The sequence below is a fragment of the Monodon monoceros genome, unplaced genomic scaffold (genome assembly GCF_005190385.1).
Source record: "Monodon monoceros isolate NGI ecotype Baffin Bay Population unplaced genomic scaffold, NGI_Narwhal_1 Super_Scaffold_5, whole genome shotgun sequence".
Taxonomy (NCBI): domain Eukaryota; kingdom Metazoa; phylum Chordata; class Mammalia; order Artiodactyla; family Monodontidae; genus Monodon; species Monodon monoceros.
The window spans coordinates 26619426-26640399 of NW_021703782.1; the positions used below are offsets into that span (position 1 = coordinate 26619426).

A 20974-nucleotide genomic window follows, 5' to 3' on the forward strand; every position below is an offset into this window, starting at 1 on the left:
AGCTTTGTAGTATAGTCTGAGGTTCAGGAGCCTGATTCCTCCATCTCTATTTTTCTTTCTCAAGATTGCTTAGGTTATTTGGGGTCTTTGGTGTTTCCATACAAATTATGAAATTTTTTGTTCTAGTTCTGTGCAAAATGCCAGTGGTAGTTTGATAGGGATTGCATTGAATCTGTAGATTGCTTTGGGGAGTACAGTCACTTTCACAATGTTGATTCTTCCAATCCAAGAACATGGTATATCTCTCCCTCTGTTTGTACCATTTTAAATTTCTTTTATCAGTGTCTTATACTTTTCTGCATACAGGTCTTTGTCTCCCTAGGTAGGTTTATTCCTAGGTATTTTATTCTTTTTGTTGCAATGGTGAATGGAAGTGTTTCCTTAATTTCTCTTTCAGATGTTTTCATCATCAGTGTATAGGAAGGCAAGAGATTTCTGTGCATTAATTTTGTATCCTGCTACTTTACCAAGCTCATTGATTAGCTCAGGTAGTTTTCTGGTAGCATCTTTAGGATTCTCTACATATAATATCATGTCATCTGCAAACAGTGACAGCTTTGCTTCCTCTTTTCTGATTTGGATTCCTTTGATTTCTTTTTCTTCCCTGATTGCTGTGGCTGAAACTTCCAAAACTATGTTGAATAATAGTGGTGAGAGTGGGCAATCGTGTCTTGTTCCTGATCTTAGAGGAAATGGTTTCACTTTTTCAGCATTGAGAACGACGTTGGCAGTGGGTTTGTCCTATATGGCCTTTATTATGTTGAGGTAAGTTCCCTCTATGCCTACTTTCTGGAGGGTTTTTATCATAAATGGGTGTTGAATTTTTGCTGAAAGCTTTTTCTGCATCTATTCAGATTATCATATGGTTTTTACCTTCAGTTTGTTACTATGGTGTGTATCACATTGATTGATTTGTGTATATTGAAGAATCCTTGCATTCCTGGGATAAACCCCACTTGATCATCCTTTTAATGTGCTGTTGGATTCTGTTTGCTAGTATTTTGTTGAGGATTTTTGCATCTATCTCATCAGTGATATTGGCCTGTAGTTTCCTTTCTTTGTGACATCTTTGTCTGGTTTTGGTATCAGGGTGATGGTGGCCTTGTAGAATGAGTTTGGGAGTGTTCCTCCCTCTGCTATATTTTGGAAGAGTTTGAGAAGGATAGGTGTTAGCTCTTCTCTAAATGTTTGATAGAATTTACCTGTGAAGGCTTCTGGTCCTGGGCTTTTGTTTGTTGGAAGATTTTTAATCACAGTTTCAATTTCAGTGCTTGTGATTGGTCTGTTTATATTTACTGTTTCTTCCTGATTCAGTTTCAGAAGGTTGTGCTTTTCTAAGAATTTGTCCATTTCTTCTAGGTTTTCCATTTTATTGGCATATAGTTTCTTGTACTAATCTCCCATGATCCTTTGTATTTCTGCAGTGTCAGTTGTTACTTCTCCTTTTTCATTTCTAATTCTATTGAGTCTTCTCCCTGTTTTTCTTGATGAATCTGGCTAACGGTTTATCAATTTTCTTTATCTTCTCAAAGAACCAGCTTGTAGTTTCATTGATCTTTGCTATTGTTTCCTTCATTTCTTTTTCATTCATTTCTGATCTGATCTTTACGTTTTCTTTCCTTTCGCTAACTTTGGGGTTTTTTTGTTCGTCTTTCTCTAATTGCTTTAGGTGTAAAATTAGGTTGTTTATTTGAGATGTTTCTTGTCTCTTGAGGTAGGATTGTATTGCTATAAACTCCCTTCTTAGAACTGCTTTTGCGGCATCCCGTAGGTTTTGGGTTGCCGTGTTTTCATTGTCACTTGTTTCTAGGTATTTTTTGATTTCTTCTTGATTTCTTCAGTGATCTCCTGGTTATTTAGTAGTGTATTGTTAGCCTCCATGTGTTTGTATATTTTACAGATTTTTTTTCCTGTAATTGATATGTAGTCTCACAGCGTTGTGGTCAGAAAAGACACTAGATACGATTTCAGTTTTCCTAAATTTACCAAGGCTTGACTTGTGAGCCAAGATATGATCTATCCTGGAGAATGTTCCATGTGCTCTTGAGAAGAAAGTGTATTCTGTTGTTTTTGGATGGAATGTCCTATAAATATCAATTAAGTCCATCTGGTCTACTGTGTCTTTTAAAGTTTGTGTTTCCGTTTTTATTTTCATTTTGGATGATCTGTCCATTGGTGAAAGTAGGGTGTTAAAGTCCCCTACTATTATTGTGTTACTGTCGATTTCCCCTTTTATGGCTGTTAGCATTTGCCTTATGTATTGAGGTGCTCCTATGTTGGGTGCATAAATATTTACAATAGTTATATCTTCTTGGATCGATCCCTTGATCATTTTGTAGTGTCCTTCCTTGTGTCTTGTAACAGTCTTTATTTTAAAGTCTATTTTATCTGATATGAGTATTGCTACTTCACCTTTCTTTTGATTTCCATTTGCATGGAATATCTTTTTCCATCCCCTCACTTTCAGTCTGTATGTGTCCCTAGGTCTGAAGTGGGTCTCTTGTAGACAGCATATATACAGGTCTTGTTTTTGTATCCATTCAGCCAGTCTATACCTTTTGGTTGGAGCATTTACTCCATTTACATTTAAGGTAATTATCAGTATATATATTCCTATTACCATTTTCTTAATTGTTTTGGGTTTGTTTTTGTGGGTCTTTTCCTTCTCTTGTGTTTCCTGCCTAGAGAAGTTCCTTTAGCATTTGTTGTAAAGCTGGTTTGGTGGTGATGGATTCTCTTAGCTTTTGCTTGTCTGTAAAGGTTTTAATTTCTCCATTGAATCTGAATGAGATCCTTGCTGGGTAGAGTAATCTTGGTTATAGATTTTTCCCTTTCATCACTTTAAATATGTCCTGCCACTCCCTTCTGGCTTGCAGAGTTTCTGCTGAACGATCAGCTGTTAACCTTCTGGGGATTCCCTTGTATGTTATTTGTTGCTTTTCCCTTGCTGCTTTTAATATTTTTCTTTGTATTTAATTTTTGATGGTTTGATTAATATGTGTCTTGGCATGTTTCTCCTTGGATTTATTCTGTATGGGACTCTCTGAACTTCCTGGACTTGATTGAGTCTTTCCTTTCCCATATTAGGGAAGTTTTCAACTATAATCTCTTCAAAATATTTTCTCAGTCCCTTTCTTTTTTTCTTCTTCTCCTGGGGCCCCTGTAATTTGAATGTTGGTGCGTTTAATGTTGTCCCCGAGGTCTCTGAGACTGTTCTCAATTCTTTTCATTCTTTTTTCTTTATTCTGCTCTGTGGTAGTTATTTCCACTGTTTTATCTTCCAGGTCACTTATCCATTCTTCTGCCTCACTTATTGTGCTATTGATTCCTTTTAGAGTATTTTTAATTTCATTTATTGTGTTGTTCATTATTGTTTGTTTGCTCTTTACTTCTTCTAGGTCCTTGTTAAACGTTTCTTGTATTTTTTCCGTTCTGTTTCCAAGATTTTGGATCATCTTTACTATCATTACTCTGAATTCTTTTTCAGGTAGACTGCCTATTTCGTCTTCCTTTGTTTGGTCTTGTGGATTTTTACTTCGGTCCTTCATCTGCTGCCTATTTCTCTGTCTTCTCATTTTGCTTAACTTACTGCGTTTGGTGTCTCCTTTTTGCAGGCTGCAGTTTCGTAGTTCCTGTAGTTTTTGGCGTCTGCCCCCAGTGGGTAAGGTTGGTTCAGTGGCTCCTTGAGGCTTCCTTGTGAAGGGGACTGGTGCCTGTGTTCTGGTGGATGAGGCTGGATTTTGTCTTTCTGGTGGGCAGGACCACGTCTGGTGGTGTGTTTTGGGGTATCTGTGAACTTAGTATGATTTTAGGCAGCCTCTCTGCTAATGGGTAGGGTTGTGTTCATGACTTGCTAGTTGTTTGGCATGGGGTGTCCAGCACTGGAGCTTGCTAGTCGTTGAGTGGAACTGGGTCTTTGCGTTGAGATGGAGATCTCTGGGAGAGCTCTCGCCCATTGATATTATGTGGGGCCAGGAGATCTCTGGTGGGTCAATGTCCTGAACTTGGCTCTCCCACCTCAGAGGCTCAGTCCTGACACCTGGCTGGAGTACCAAGTGTCAGCCACATGGCTCAGAAGAAAAGGGAGGGAAAAAAAGCAAGCAATCAAGAAATAAATAAATAAAATTAATAAAGTTATTAAAATAAAAAATTATTAAAATTAGGAAGGTAATAAAAAAAGAAAGAGAGCAACCAAACCAATAAACAAATCCACCAATTATAACAAGCATTAAAAACTAAATTAAGATAATCATAAAAATCAGAAATTAGTCATTCGCATACAGCAAACCCCAAGTGTACAGTTGCTCCTAAAGTCCACCACCTCAATTTTGTGATGATTCGTTGTCTATTCAGGTATTCCAGAGATGCAGGGTACATCAAGTTGATTATGGAGATTTAATCCGCTGCTCCTGAGGCTGCTGGGAGAGATTTCCCTTTCTCTTCTTTGTTTGCACAGCTCCTGGGGTTCAGCTTTGGATTTGGCCCCGCCTCTGCATAGAGGTCGTCTGAGGGCGTCTTTTCTTCCCTCGGACAGGAGGGTGTTAAAGGAGCCGCTGATTAGGGGCCTCTGGCTCACTCAGGTTGTTGGGAGGGAGGGGTATGGAACGTGGCGTGAGCCTGAAGCGGCAGAGGCCGGCTTGACATTGTAACAGCGTGACGTTGTAACGGCGTGACATTGTAACTACTCTGGCAGTGGTGGGCTGCACAGGCTCCCGGGAGGCGAGGTGTGGATAGTGACCTGTGCTTGCACACAGGCTTCTTGGTGGCTGCAGTAGCAGCGTTAGCGTTTCATGCCCGTGTCAGGTGTCCACGCTGATAGCTGTGGCTTGCGCCTTTCTCTGGAGCTTGTTTAGGCGGTGCTCTGCCCTCTGTGGGCAGACAGGGAGGGAATCCCCTCTTCTCCCGTACCCGGAAACAATGGTCTCTTGCCTCTTAGGCAAGTCCAGCCTTTTTCTCGGACTCCCTCCTGGCTAGCCGTGGTGCATTAGCCCCCTTCAGGTTTTGTTCACGCAGCCAACCCCAGTCCTCTCCCTGCGATCTAAGCTCCGAATCCTGAGCCTCAGCTCTCAGCCCCTACCCGCCCCTGCAGGTGAGCAGACAAGCCTCTCGGGCTGGTGAGTGCTGGTCGGCACCGATCCTCTGTGCAGGAATCTCTCCGCTTTGCCCTCTGCATCCCTGTTGCTGCGCTCTCCTCCATGGCTGCGAAGCTTCCCCCCACCCCCACCCCCACCCCCACCCCCCCGTCCCCACCAGTGAAGGGCCTTGCTAGTGTGTGGAAACTTTTCCTCCTTCACAGCTCCCTCCCATTGGTGCAGGTCCCGTCCCTATTCTTTTGTCTCTGTTTTTTCTTTTTTCTTTTGCCCTACCCAGGGGCGTGGGGATTTTCTTGCCTTTTGGGAAGTCTGATGTCTTCTGCCAGCGTTCAGTAGGTGTTCTGTACGAGTTGTTCCACGTGTAGATGTATTTTTGATGTATTTGTGGGGAGGAAGGTGATCTCCACGTCTTATTCCTCCACCATCTTGAAGGTCCTCCCCCAGTTATGTTGTTGTTTTTTAAAGAAGATGTTGGGGGTAGGAGTTTGTTAATTAATTTATTTATTTTTGCTGTGTTGGGTCTTCGTTTCTGTGCGAGGGCTTTCTCTAGTGTGGCAAGCGGGGGCCACTTTTCATCACAGTGCGCGGGCCTCTCACTATCGCAGCCTCTCTTGTTGCGGAGCACAGGCTCCAGACGCGCAGGCTTAGTAGTTGTGGCTCACGGGCCTAGTTGCTCCGCGGTATGTGGGATCCTCCCAGACCAGGGCTCGAACCCGTGTCCCCTGCATTGGCAGGCGGATTGTCAACCACTGCGCCACCAGGGAAGCCCCCAGTTATGTTATTTTGATCCTCAGTTGCTTTCCTGAGATCTGTAGGTTCCCTTTTCATCTCACTTGATTGCTTTGTTATCTCAATTTTGAGCTCTTGTTTTATTGATATCTTCTTATTAAGGTGTTCCGTAGCTGGAAGCAATTATAAAGGGTGGCTTCTCTCTCTGTGTTATATTCTCTTCTAGGCTGATCTATTTGTCTTCCTTCTGTAAGCCTTTTGTTGTTGTTGTTTTGTTGTTTGTTTATATTGTGGTTTTATTATTTTGCTTCATGTTGCAGGTTGTATTACTGGGCAAGGAGACTCTCAGATACAGGGGAAGTATACTGGGTGGAGCTCTTGGGACCCACTCCTGTTGGGGAGTGAGGGAAGCAGGATTAGGTAGAGGGAGAAGCTGGGCTGTGCTTTATCACAACAAAGCCTGATCCCAGGCCCTCTGGAGCTGGAAGGGCTCTACAGAGTTGTCTTGAATTGGGGTGAAAGCTCCTGGCTTTTATACCCCTGCACAAACACACAGGCTTGGAACACAGGCTGCTCTCAGGCAGTGGGGTTGCTATTGGCAAGGCAGCTTTCTTCAGCTGAGGTTGCTCTTGAGCGACTGGGGAATGAGTGCTTCAGTCCAGAAGAGGGTGTCTGGGTGGCACATCCGGCATCCATTAGAGTTCATTTTATTCTCACAGTGGTGCTGGTCCAGACAGTCATTCAGTTTTCTCTGTTAAGGTAGGTTGGTTCTTTATTCTTTTCTTACCCTATCTGAAATAGGTATGTTTCCCTTTGACATACAGATTGAGGGCTGAGGTGTTGCTGTTGGTGGTGGTGGTGGTGGTTTTTTAGGTGATATTCCCCCTTTTTTGGTGGACCGAGAGAATGACTGGGAGCCAGTGAAGGGCTGGAAAATGAGTGAGCACGGTGAAGTGATGTGCTGCCTTGTTAAGTATGGTATGAGGTAGGGGTTAAGATTCTGATTCCAGTTACCTAGGGCCATTTCCCTACTGCTTGCATGGTCATCTTTGTCATGAATCAGGTTTCCATAAAGCTATGTATCTGTCCCCATCTGTGTTCTCTTACTTTGTCCTGTTAGACTATCATTGTGCAAATACCGCACTCTCTCATTTATTGTAACTTTAAAATGAATCCTGGGGACTCCTCTGGTGGTCCAGTGGTTAGGGCTCCGTGCTTCCACTGCGGGGCACAGGTTCAGTCCCTGGTCGGGAAACTAGGATCCCTGCATGCAGTGTGGTGCAGCCACAAAAAAAAAAAAAGAATCCTGGCATCCAGTAGAGTCATTCCTCCAACTTTGTTTTTCTTCAGGATTATCTTGGATCATGTTTGCTTTTTGCCTTTGCATTCAGTCTTAGGATCAGTCAGTTTCCACAAAATACTTGCTTGTGTTTTTACAGAGAGATTTGATTTTATAGGTCAGTTTGTGGATAATGGTTCACTGCAATATTGATTCTAATCCATGAAATTTATTTAGGGCTTCTTTAATTTTTTAAATATTGATTTATAGTTTTCTATGTAGAGGTATTTCTTGGAAATCTTTTATTAGATTTGTACCTGGGTATATTATTTTGAAAAAAGGAAAACTGTATGATGAATCTCCATGTAGCCATCATCCAGTTTCAACAACCTTGTTAAATTTATATCACTCCTCCTCTCAATCCCAACCTCTCCCCCAAGATTATTTTGAAGCAAATTAAAAATGTATTGTCATATGCATTTCAATATGAATTTCTGAAAGATAAGAGGGACTTTTTTGTTAAAAAAAAACCCTACCACCCCAATATTATTTCATGCCTAAAAAAGTAAAAATAATTCCTTATTACCATAAAATACCCAGTTAGTGTTATTTGATGTTTTTTGGGTGCTATTGTAAATGAATACCTTTAAAATGTTATGTTCTTTGTGTTTTTATGATATATAGACATAGAAATGATTTTTTTCGTGTGTTCATCTTGTATCCAGTAACCTTGCTAAAGTTATTTATTATTTCTAGTAATTTATCCCCAGATTACTTTAGCTTTCTACATATACAATTGTGTTGTTTGTTAATATGACAGTCTGCCTCAAGGGGCAATAGAAGTTTGCCAAGTTTAGCAATGATCAGTTTAAAAAATGGAAAAGAAATGAACAAACGAAAAGTGAACAAATTTGACAATTTCACTAAGACTGAAAAAAAAGTCTAAGACTTTTTAATAACTCCTATCATTATGTATTATATATTGTCTTCAACTTTTTTATCAGTTGCTAATATTATTTATTATTCTATATTTTTTGTAGTTTCCCATCACCAGTTGTTCTTGGAATTGGACAGGTAAGTGAAAAAAAAAAATTACCCTCTTAATTAGTTGTCAGTACACATCATGAAATTTTAAGTGCTTTTGTTTAAGACTGTGATTTACGAACTTGTTCAGCTGGCAGAGGACCATGGTACTTTTGGTGAAACAACATGAAGTATTGACACACATCTTATTTCATTTTACAATTTAGGAGCAGTTGTATTTGTAGGAAAAAACAACTAATTTTAACTTCCTTAATAGAATTTAATTACTCTAAAGCAAGGGGGCAGCAGACTGAAAGCCTCCAAGGTCTGCTGGGTAACAGATGAGTGCACACAGTTTAAGCCACTGTGCCTGAGAAGAAAAAGGTTAGGGAGATGAGGTGAGGCCCACTAGGGATCAGGGAAATCTAATTTTTACATCAAACCCCCTAATTTGTAAATGGTGGCAACAGATTCATATTTTCATAAAACTCTCTACAGGCCAAACAAAACATGTTTGCACTTTCCTTCCTGAAGTTTGTGATGTTTGTTCTCAAGTGTAAGGACAAACTTGGATAAACTTTCAAACTTACCCCATTTGGCTGTTTCTGAAATTTTCCGTTAATATTAATTTGTGGCTCTTTTACTTTTTTGGTCATATGCTGATGATTTCTAGTAGGCACGTGGTAACACAGGCACCAAAGTTTTTTTGTTTTCGTTTTCCTTTAGTCTATAAGGAGAAAAACTTAAAATTATAAAAATTGTATCTGTTAACTAAATTTTAAATTGTGAATCTGGAATTTATATGATTAAACATTATTCTAGTTAAACGTTTCGCTAATAAGGTACTCTTTGCACATCATTTTAGGGAGAAAAAAATCATGAGGAAACAATATCTTTCCTTAAGGTCAAAAAATTTATATCTTTATGGTTCAGTGTGAAAATATGTTAAAAAGTACTTTAAAAGATCAATAATATGTGGTAATGTGCCCTTTGTAATGCCCAAGACAAATTAATTCACTGGATTGTACTCAATTAAGGTAAAAACGTTTATGATTTGCAATTTGTGGGGGAAGAAGCCAGCAGACCAAATTTTAAAAGTCTGAATTGCAGAATATTTTAAACAAGTGTTGGTAAATTTCTGTAAGAATTATAAAGTAAGTCATATATACAAACTACAATTATAATTCAGGGTGGGCTTGTGTTATATAAATCTATTATAAGTATTAAGTTTGTACACTCAGGCTCAAGGTTTAGGATGATAATCATTTTGAAGGAGACCTTAAATTTTTGCATCCTAATGTGGAGAAAAGTAAGTTCTAAAATGTGTGTAGAAAGATGATATTAAAACTTTTTATTTTATAATAATAATCTGGAGTATTTCTGATATACCTGGTGTAATCCAGATTAATAGCATTTGAATGAGATGTTTTTGCAACACCGGCTAGATTGGAGAGAAAAATAAATCCCTTTTAAAGTTTGTTTTCCTCTTAATTTGACTTTTGTGTTATAGAAACATTATACTTTACAAAATATGTTTATGTGTGGAGTTTGCCTCCCTTCCCCCTTCCTTTCATCCCCACACTTACTTTCTGGGGTAAGGTGACCATATATATGCTCAGTACATAGGAAGGATGGTCTAGGATCGACAAGCAGCCTCACCGACTGTGGTCACTCTGGTCAGTTTTGGGGACACCGTTCCTTTTTCCCACTGTTGTCGTTCCTTGAGCCCCTTGAGATATCGTATATACGTTATATTTGATGTTATACTTTTTGCCTATAGTTCTGGTGCAATCTATATGGTGGCAAGAAAAACAATTTTAATATTTCAAGGAATAATAGGTTTTTTGGAACCCAGAAAATGGACTTTTCAGATATATATATATTTTTGGTGAATCTCTTTTCTTTTGATGATGTATTTGTACCTCACATAGTCTTTCCAGATATTTTGCTGAAGTTTTTCTCTTCCCTTTTCTTTAGATGGCAGTTACCATAATGATACTATATGTGTCCAAGCTAAATAAAGTAATTCACTTCCCTGATTTTGACAAGAAAATTCCTATTAAGGTATGTGATGGAAAGTACATATAGCTATGATGGAAGATGTAGAAATGCTATAGAATTACAAAGTGATCTTAAGAGTACAGGTCCATTTCTATACACATGTGCTTCCTGTTGGCAATGGGTAGAAACTTCTTAATAAAGGTTTCATATCATTCAGTGGTCCACTAATGTAACATAATACTAGTAAAAGTATGTGCTTAGCAATGGATATTAAATGAATACTATGTGTCTTCTGAAATGACAAAGCTTTCTAATAGGAATTGGCAAGCTTATCTGGTAAACGACCAGATAGCAAATAATTAGGCTTTGTGGGCCAGACCATCTCTGCTGCAGCTATTCAGCTCTGCACCATGAAAGCAGCTGTAGATGATACATATATAAATGAATCGGTGTAGTTGTGTTCTAATAAAACTATTTGCATAAATAAAAGATGGGTTAGATTTATCTCTTGGGCCCTCCCAATTTGTTGATCCCTGTTTTAAATTTTCATTTTTAGCTTGGATTGATAACAGTTGTGAGTAGAATGATGAATAAACACATTTTGATATACGTAGTTTTTTTTCCACGGTGGAACTAGAAACATGAGAACTGCCATTCCTTCCTGGGAATGTGGAATGGAACTAACTTTTTTTTTTTTTTTTTTTGCGGTACGCGGGCCTCTCTCACTGTTGTGGCCTCTCCCGTTGCGGAGTACAGGCTCCGGACGCACAGGCTCAGCGGCCATGGCTCACGGGCCCAGCCGCCCCGCGGCATGTGGGATCTTCCCGGACCGGGGCACGAACCCGTGTCCCCTGCATCGGCAGGCGGACTCTCAACCACTGCGCCACCAGGGAAGCCCGGAACTAACTTTTATTGTACAGTTGCTGGGTGACATGCATGAGGCCAGACATTTAATTCCTAAAGCAATCCCATACGACAGGTGGTATTAAATCGATCATGGTGACATTTTTTGGATTTAGGGAGGTTAAATCAGACTGCAGTTCCTTGAGAGTGAGGACCTCACATGGTTTGTTCACTGCCATGTCTCTCAGGCCTGGAAAAACACTGGCATCTAGCTCTGGATTATTCATCAGGTCGACTAAGCACATGCTTACTGCATCAATAATCAGGGACATCCACAAAAAGAGAAAAACAAAATATTGAAGTATAAGAAAGATATTAACCCAATCATCAAAAGAAAAATCAGAATATTGTTGGGCTTGCTTACACTTAGCTTATAATTTTTAAATACTTTGAACAATTGTGAAATATGATCTAGACATAGGAAAAAAGGCATCATACATGACTGTGTAGTTGAATGAATAATTACCCTTGTAATCATTACCTACGTCATGAGATGGGATCACAAAATCCTTCTTTACCCACTATTCTGACTTTTGTATTAATAATTTTCTTGCTTTCTTTGTAAGTTTTCTAAATTTGTATGTATCCTTGAATTATGTAGTTTAGGTTTGCCTATTTTTGGATGTTATATAAAGAGAATTAAACTCTATATATTCTTTTGTATCTTGCTTCTTTCACTTAATATTATGTTGGTAAGATTCATCCACATTGTTGTGTGTAGCCGTATTCTTTTATTTTCATTGTATAAATATATTACAATTTATTTATCTGTTTTACTGTTTATGGTAATTGGGGTTGTTTCTAGTTTGGGCCCTAGAAAAATAAAAAGTACTGTTCTGAACATACTGATAGCTGGATCTTGGTGCACAAGTATTAGTCACCTAAGGCTCCCATAACAAAATACCACAGACTAGGTGGCTTAACAGAAATTTATTTTCTCACACTTCCGGAGGCTGGAAGTCCAAGATCAAGGTGCCAACAGGGTTGGTTTCTGATGAGAGTTCTCTCCTTGGCATATAGACAGCTGCCTTCTCACTGTGACCTCATGTGGCCTTTACTCTGTGCCTATGCACTCCTGGTGTCCCTTCCTCTTCTTATAAGGACACAAGTCCTATTGTATTAGGACCCCACATTTATTACCTCATTTAACCTTAATTACCTCCTTAAAGGCCCTATCTTCGCATGCAGTCACCTGGGGGCTAGGGGTTCAAAATGTGAATTTTGAGCAGATACAATTCAGTCCAAAACAGCACGTGTGCGTGAGTTTTTTGGGAAGCTTATCAAGAAGTGAAACTGCTGACTCCTAGGGTGAGCGTATTGTCAGCTTGAGTAGATAATGGCAAACTCTTCCCCCAAGTGGTTGTACCAGTTCCTACTCCTGATGAAAGTGCATGAAGGTCCCTATTGCTCCTCATTCTTGCCAATCCTTGGTGTGCCAGTCATTTTAAATTGTGCTGATCTGGTGGGTGCATAATGACATCTTCTTGGCTTTTATTTGCATTTCCCTGTTTATTAATGAGGTTGAGTGCCTTTTCATTTTTTAGTGCCCATTTGGATATCCTCTTTTGTGAAATACTTGTTCAAGACTTTTGCCCATTTTTCTGTTGGGTTGATGTCTTTTTCTTACTGATTTGTGTAGGAGTTTTAAAAAATATATTAATGATAGTCCTCTTGTTAGTTATATACAGCATTACAAATATATTTCCCTGCTCTGTTTCATATCTTTTTATTTTCTTTATTATGTATTTATCTTGTATTCCTTTATCATGTATTCCTTATCATGAAAAGGAATCTTAATTTTAAAATAGTTAAATTTTATCAGTCTTTTCCTTAATAATTAATCACTATTTTCCTTATTTAGGAAATTCTTCCCTACTCTGAGGTTATGAAGATATTTTTCTAGATAAAAGGTATATTGTTTTTCAGAGTTAGGTTTTTAATCTGCTTGGAGTTGATTTTTGTGGATGGTGTGAGGTAATGGTACAATTTCATTTATTTTTTCATTTGTCGCAGACTCAACTGAAAAGTTTATCCTTAATATTGTGCCACTTATATCATGGTACTGTTGTTCACATATATTTCTAAGCTCTCCATGCTTTTTCATTTGTCTATTTGTGTTTCTGCCCCATTACCTCACAGTCGTAATTACTATTGCTTTATGCAAAGCCTTGCTATCTGGTAGAGCAAGTCTTTCCTCCTAAGTTCTTGGTTCTTCACATTTTTATGTGAATATTAGAAGCAGGTTTCAAGTTTCATGAAAAATAACGTTTTGGGATTTTGACTGGAATTGCATTGAAGCTCTAAAGCAATTTGGAATGAGTTGACATCTTTAAAGTATTGAATCTTTCAATCCATGTACATGGTATACATACCCCTTCTTTAACTGCCCTCAGTAAAGTTTTATAATTTTCTCTATAGAGTTGTAACAGTTTTTGTTAGATTTGTTCTGAGGTACGTCTTTTTTTTTTTTTTTGGCTATTGCATGTATCTTTTAAAAACAGGGGACTCCCCTGGCGGTCCAGTGGTTAGGACTCCACGCTTCCATTGCAGGGGGCACAGGTTTGATCCCTGGTCAGGGAAATAAGATCCTGCATGCTGCGTGGCACGGCCAAAACACCCCCAGATTATTTGGAAGTATATCCACTAAAAAATTATTCACAATGTGAAAGTTGAGAGTTATGTTTTATACGGCGGAAACTTTTAGTACTTCAGGCCTGGGAGGCAGCATCTCAGGTAACTGTGAGAGAAGTGCTCTGAGGAGGTGAGGTGAGGAGCCAGGACATATAGGAGTTTTGCAACAAAGGGCAGGTGGTCTGAATGTCAAAAGATTATTGTTAATTAAAGAAAACCGGATATGTCAACTTAAGGAATTTAGAACTTTTCTATATATGGGAAGATGCAAGAGTCTGGGATCACTGAAATCATTCCTTTGATATGCATCTCAGCTATCTGGGACCAGTATCCTTTGTTTTCATATCCTGAGTTTCCTCAGGGCTCACCAGCTCACCATAGGCTGTGGCTGCAGAGGTCGTGGCTGCAATGGCTGGTGACTGTGACATCCTTTGTTTACTGATATGGCAGGACATATTCCACTTCTCAGGTACATATTTTTATCTTTCTTTTGTATATTGTCTTTGTATCTGCAACATTCTAACTTTCACTTCTTTTACTTGCCATACTGTATAGCACAGGACCTACAGTGCAATGTTGATAGAAATGGAAATGGCATTTTTGTCTGATCTCAAAGGGGAAACTTTTAATATTTCGTCATTAAGTGTATGGTTTGCTGTAGGTTTTTTTGAGATGCCTTTTTCCTGTGTTCCAGTTGCCTTTTGCTCTAGGGACATAGACACTACCTCTGGATGGAAGGGAGTGTCAAAGTCACATTTTAAGAGTATGTGAGAAGAGAGATATTGCTACAGTCTATTTCTCTTGGTATTTCTGCCAGGTTTTTTGTTTTGTTTTATGTATTTTGAGGCTGTATGATTAGGTGCCTAAATTTTTTTTTTTTTTGATTGCACCTCGCGGCATTTGGGATCTTAGTTTCTCGACCAGAGATAGAACCCGTGCCCCTTGCAGTGGAAGTGCAGAGCCCTAACCACTGGACCTCCAGGGAATTCCCATAGGTGCCTAAAATTTTAAATTAGTTAAATCTTACTGGTGAATTATAGTGTTTAATTATGCACAGTGGAACTCCTCTGTTTCAGTTCTTTTAGTGTTCCCCTGGAATTCAAAACAGGCATAGCTAGCTTATCAGATTATAAAGTTGATTAATTAACGCATTGATTAATCAGCAGGGGAATTAGCACAAATAATTTAGCCCATGGTTACCAGAAACTAGAAGTCAGTACTGTCTTTATTTTGAATTGTATATGGAAATAGGGGCAACTGATTCTCTTCAACACCTAAGAACCTCTAAAGTTGTAATATCACCAGCTGTGTGATTGTTGAGTCAGTTGTACACTGTTAACCAGAATTTTGTTGACTGAAAAAAAATGTGCAACGTAAAAGTTGAGAATTATGTTTTATTTTGCGGACAAAGCGAGGACTTAAGCCGAGGAGGCAGTCTCTCGGATAGCTCAGGTAGCTCTGAGGGACTGCTCCAAAGAGGTGAGGGAAGGGCCAGCATATACAGGAGTTTTTGCAAAAATGACCAGGTAGTTGGAACTTCAAAAGATTACTGTTAGTTAAAGAAAGCCAGATAGTATCTCAAGCTAATGAATTTAGTGCTTTTCTATGTATGGGAAGATGCAAGAGTCTGGGCTCATTGAAATTATTCCTTTGATGTGACCTTAGCTATCTGGGACCAGTATCCTCTTCCTTTCCATCCTGAGTCTCCTCAGGGTGCACCATGGGGGTGACTGCAGTGACTGAGGGCTTGGCAGTGAGGGCTTGGCAGTGGGCAGCCCGTTTGTCTCCATCCTGAGTTCCCTCAGAGCTCACTTTCAGGGGGGCTGTAGTGGCTATCAAGCCACCAGGCTGCAACATCCTTTGTTTACTGATATGGCAGGTCCAAACATTTTTCATTTACAATGTTGATTAATAAAAGGGAAGGTCCTGGCTCTATTATCCTGCTTATGTTTCTTGAGCAAATCTCCTAATAAAGAAATTCTGTAACTTTTTTGCAGATGACACATAGTATTTAAAAATCTTTCAAAAGGGGCTTCCCTGGTGGCGCAGTGGTTGAGAGTCCGCCTGCCGATGCAGGGGACACGGGTTTGTGCCCCGGTCCAGGAAGATCCCACGTGCCGCGGAGCGGCTGGGCCTGTGAGCCCTGGCCGCTGAGCCTGCGCGTATCTTTCAAAAGATATCTGAGTTGCACGCTTAGTGTCTTTTTAGTGGAAAAAGAAATGTTGGACTCATCTTGATAGCTATGAAGTATTATATTAGTTAAAAAGTTCTTAAAAGTTATCATATGAGCTTATGAAGGGATTTTTTTTTCGTTTATGGAAGACTAGGTGTTACATTTTGTCTCTTTTTCAGTGTGTTCTGAATAATATTTCTCTTAACAATCAGAAAATAATTCAGGAGCTCAGAGCTCGGTAAACCTAATTCAAGTACAAGCTACATTGTTTAACCTTGGTAGATATTTAATTATTCTAGGCCTTTAAAACAAATAAAGTAACTCCAAAGTAATGTGGCCAGTATACACAACTTTTTGAAAGTGTCACCAACTGTGTGACACATCAATGGGATATAGACCTTTTCCTTTGTCCAGAAAAGTGCATATATGCATAGATAACAGAAGTTTGCACACTTTTTCAATGGCCTTCTGAATCTCATTCATAAACTATATTTATATAGTTTATAAGCGATAAACACCCATCCTCAACTCACCAACCTGGCTAGGGGTCTCCACCTAAGAGAGGTGCTTGTTCAGAGCTTTCTTTTAGGGAAATAGTCTACTAATGTGGGCAAGGTCAAGATTTCCATTTCTATCCAGCCTCCACACCACCACCATGATTATGGATATCACTTCCTACCTAACTATTTTTTGATCACATGGAGAAAGTCATGATGTGTTCTGGATTCTGGAAAATATAGTCATTGCAAGGAAAGGAACTCAGAATGATTTGCTTACTGATGGGGAGTGAATGTCACCATTTTTATATATGAAAGAAAATGTTATTGGAGTACTAACCAAATATTCTTTCTTTTTTTATTGAAGCTGTTTCCTCTGCCTCTCCTCTACATTGGAAACCACATAAGTGGATTATCAAGCACAAGTAAATTAAGGTAGAGTTCAGGTTAATGGTTGATCGGAGTCTTCACTCGTTTGCTTTTAGTGTCACAAAGACCAGCTTTGATTTTTCAAGATATTGCTTGGGCTACATATAGAAGACAATAATATTCCATAATTTAAGAAAATAAGGTAGAGTTTTGAATTTAATTTGATAATGCTTTAGAAATGTTAAAAAGCTGATATATTTTTCTTTATGTTCAAGTCTGAAGATAGAATGTGAGATCTATAGAAATCAAGATAGAGAAGGTATGATTTATTCAGAAAGATTCATTTATACGAATATGGTTCTGTGTAACTTTTGGTTTCATCACAGTTTTATAAAAGCAGGAATATTCTGTCAGATTTGGTGTAGGTCAGCCTTGGTAGAAGGAAAAATAAATGACAGACGTTATTTTCACGTATGTGATGTATACTTCTGAAATCTGCATTTGCATTTATTTTATGGTCCTTTGACTACTCTGTTAAAAGTCACTGCAAAAATGAAAATAGAAGTGTACAAAGACCAAATCATCCTATAAATTGGAAAACGTGGTGTGAAATATGTAGACTAATGAACACACATTAGGGTGACAAACCTTATGAAAAAGATGTGAATAATGGGAAAATAAAGTCTGACCAAAGGGTGACAGAAATGGAAGGAAACCTGTTTGTATAGGGGGAGAAGAAAAGTGGCAGGTAGGAGGTAGACCAGAAGGAGAAAGTACATATAAAACTGAGAAATGTGAAATTAGGCCTGTTGCCTTTCACTCTTGTTTGGAAAGGACAGATTGTGGTTGTTGTGAAAAACAAAATGTCCAATACTGTTTTTAGTTACATATTTTAGTTGTTTTGTTGTTTCCTTCTGGGATTAGGACAGGCAATTTTCCTTAATTGTCTTAAATTTGTATTAAAACACCCTGTGGTAGGTGCTATTGCTGTGTTGCTACATATCCTCTTGCCCTGTCTCTGAGCCCACCTGCAGCGTGGGGATGCCTTCAGTTACCCTCATAGCTGCCCAGCCGCACTGGGGGTCTCTGCCTCGCAGATGAGGCCTTCTTGTTTTAGTGATCTTACAAACATCTTTATTACAAGTGTTCTTCAACACTTCTCTACATGCATAGCAGAAGAGGTAAGATGAAGGCTTCTTGGGTGCTGTGGGGGCTTTCAGCAAGTGAGACTGAGGAGGAAGGAAGGAAGATTGCTTATACGTGGTGTCATGTAGTATGTTTCTCTCTCTCCCCTATTTTCCATAGACTGGTAGTTGGTCCTAGAGGCTTGATCAGATTCAGATTCAATTTTTCAGGCAACATCAGTTTATTGGTGATGTTGGGTTCCTTCTACTGCATCACCTCATGGGATACATAATGTTTTATCCCACCTTTAATGATATTTAATGGATCAGTTCCACTTTTAATGATTTTAAGGGGTCAGTCTGGTCCCTTCATTAGAATGTTTCCCATCGATTTTTCCCCTAATGGTTTTAGCCTCTATTGATGATCATTGTCTGGATCCATTATTTCATTTCAAATTGAAAAATGATGATTTTCTAACTATATCACCCCTTCTACATTAATTGTCTAAACTTCCTCAATAAATACAAACTTTCATTCACCATATCATACAGGAAAGGCAGGATAAAGCTTTATTTATAAATGTTCAGAGTAATAAATTAGTGTCCTGTCACCTTCAATATTGAGTTGTTGTTTATTGTTTGTTTTGTTTTTTACCATCATTATTAACTCATGCATTTTCATTTATTTGAAACAAGTCCCTCATGAGATAGGCATTTTGCAAATATTTTCTCTCAGTCTATGGCTCGTCTTTTCATTCTCTTAACACTGTCTTTCAGAGCAGAAGTTTTAATTTTAATGAAGTTCCACCATCATTTTTTTCTTTCACAGATTGTGCTTTTGGTGTTGTATCTAAAAACTCATTGCCAAACCCAAGGCCATCTAGATTTTCTCCTACATTATCTTCCAGAAGTTTATGTTTTACATTTAGGTATACGATCCATTTTGAACTTAATTTTTGTGAAAGGTATAAGGCCTGTGTCTAGATTCGGGTTTTTTTACGTGTAGATGTCAAAATGTTTGAGCATCATTTGTTGAAAAGGCTAGTCTATCTCCATTGAATTGTATTTGCTCCTTTGTCAAAGATTAGTTGACTATATTTGTGTGGGTATATTTCTGGGCTCTCTATTCTGTTCCATTATTCTATTTGTTTCATTTACTTAATGTTTTAATTCATTATATAAATACTTCTTTTGATGCTCAAATTATACCATCTCAGGTCAGTGGGAGCCTCTTTGAGTTGACTCCTATGTTCTAGAGCCCCAGTAGTCTTTGATTACTTCCTTGCTTCCTGGCACATGATGTCCCAGATTTATTTGGACTTTTCCTGCCATTTCTCCAAGGATCCCCTGGTTATTTTTAGTGTGAGGTTGAGGCCATAGTCTGGGTGCTGGATATATATAGAAGAAAGGGCTAACACAGTATCCTGATGAATAACATGTAGGGTATGAGAAAAAGAAAGACCAGGATGCCTTCATGGTCTTTGGCCTGATGAAGTGGAAGAACAGAATTGCTATTGATTAGGTCTATACCTAGAAGTAGGATTGCTGGGGGTATGGCCATTCTGTGTTTAACATTTTGAGGAACTGCCAAGCTGTTTTCCAAAGTGGCTGTGCCATTTTACTTTCCCACCAGCAGTGTACGAGGGTTACAATTTCTGTACATTCTTGCCAAATTTGTTATTGTCTATCTTTTTGATTATAGCTATCGTAGTGGTTGTGATGTCGTATCTTATTGTGGTTCTGATTTGCATTTCCCTGATGATTAATGATATTGACCATCTTTTTATGTGCTTATTGGTCATTTATATAGCTTCTTTGGAGTAATGTCTATTCAAGTCCTTTGCCCATTTTTTAACAGGGTTATTTATCTTTTTATTATTGAGTTTTAAGTCTTTAGGTATTCTAGATACAGGTCCTTTATTATATATATGATTGCAAAATTTTCTCCTAATCTGTGGATTGTCTTTTTACTCTCTTGATGGTGTACTTTGAAGCACAAAAGTTCTAAGTTTTTAAAAAATTCAGTTAATCGTTAAGGTAAAATATACATAACATAAAACTCACCATTTTAACTATTTTTAAGTGGACAGTTAAGTGTCATTAAGTATATTCGCAATCTTGAGCAACCATCACCACTATCTATTTCCAGAAATTTTTCATCATCCCAAACAGAAATTCTGTACCCATTAAACCGAATGCCCCATTCCCCCATCCCCCTGGCCCTGGTAAACTCTATTTTACTTGCTATGTCTGTGAATTTGCCTATTCTAGATATTTCATACAAATGGAATCATACAATATTTGTCCTTTTATGTCCAGTTTATTTCAGTTAGCATAATGTTTTTGTTTCATCCATGTTGTAGCATGTATCAGAATTTCATTCCTTAGTAAGACTGTATAGTATTCTATTGTATATATCTATCACATGTTGTTTATCTATTTATAAAATAGATAAACATTTTGGGGAAGTCTGATATATTTATATTTGTTATTGTTGCTTGTGCTTTTGGTATTGTGTCTAAGAGAATTTTGCCTGACCCAGGGTCATGAAGATATAATCCTATTCTTTCATCTAAGAGTTTTATAGTTTTGGCTCCTACATTTAGGTCTTTGATATATTTTTACATAATTTTTTCCATATAGTGTGAGGTAGGGGTCTAAAATCATGCTTTTGCATGTGAATGTTTAGTTGTTTCAGCATTATTTATTGAAAAGACTGTTCTTTCCCCATTGTATTGTCTTGGCACCCTTGTTGAAAATTAATTGACCGTAATTGGAAAGATTTATTTCTTGATTCTCAATCTTATTGCTTTGATTAAATGTTTATCTTTAAACTAGTACTAGATAATACTGATAACTGTAGCTTTGTAGTGAGTTTTGAAATTGGGTCCACCAACTTTGTTCTTCTTTTTCAAGATTGTTTTGGCTTTCTGGTTTTCTTGCATTTCCACATTGATTATAGAATTAGTTTGTCAATTTCTGGGGGAAAAAAAGCCAGCTGAAATTTTGATAGGACTGTGTTGAATCTATAGATTTATTTGGGAAGTATTTCCATTTTAACAACATTAAGCCTCTGATCCATAACATGGAGTGTCTTTCCATTTAATCTTCTTTCACCTTTTAACAATATTTTGTAATTTGTAGTGTATTAC

The 20974-nt window shown here is 38.3% G+C and overlaps 1 protein-coding gene across 1 annotated transcript in view; it reads left to right on the plus strand.

The window, feature by feature from the left end:
- SLC35D2 (solute carrier family 35 member D2) overlaps positions 1-20974 on the plus strand; it is a 78136-nt gene that overhangs the window by 9172 nt on the left and 47990 nt on the right. Inside the window, exons 4-6 of the mRNA XM_029203444.1 lie at positions 8142-8175; positions 10102-10188; positions 16697-16764. Coding sequence (XP_029059277.1) covers positions 8142-8175; positions 10102-10188; positions 16697-16764 — 189 coding nt within the window. The remainder of the gene's footprint in view (positions 1-8141; positions 8176-10101; positions 10189-16696; positions 16765-20974) is intronic.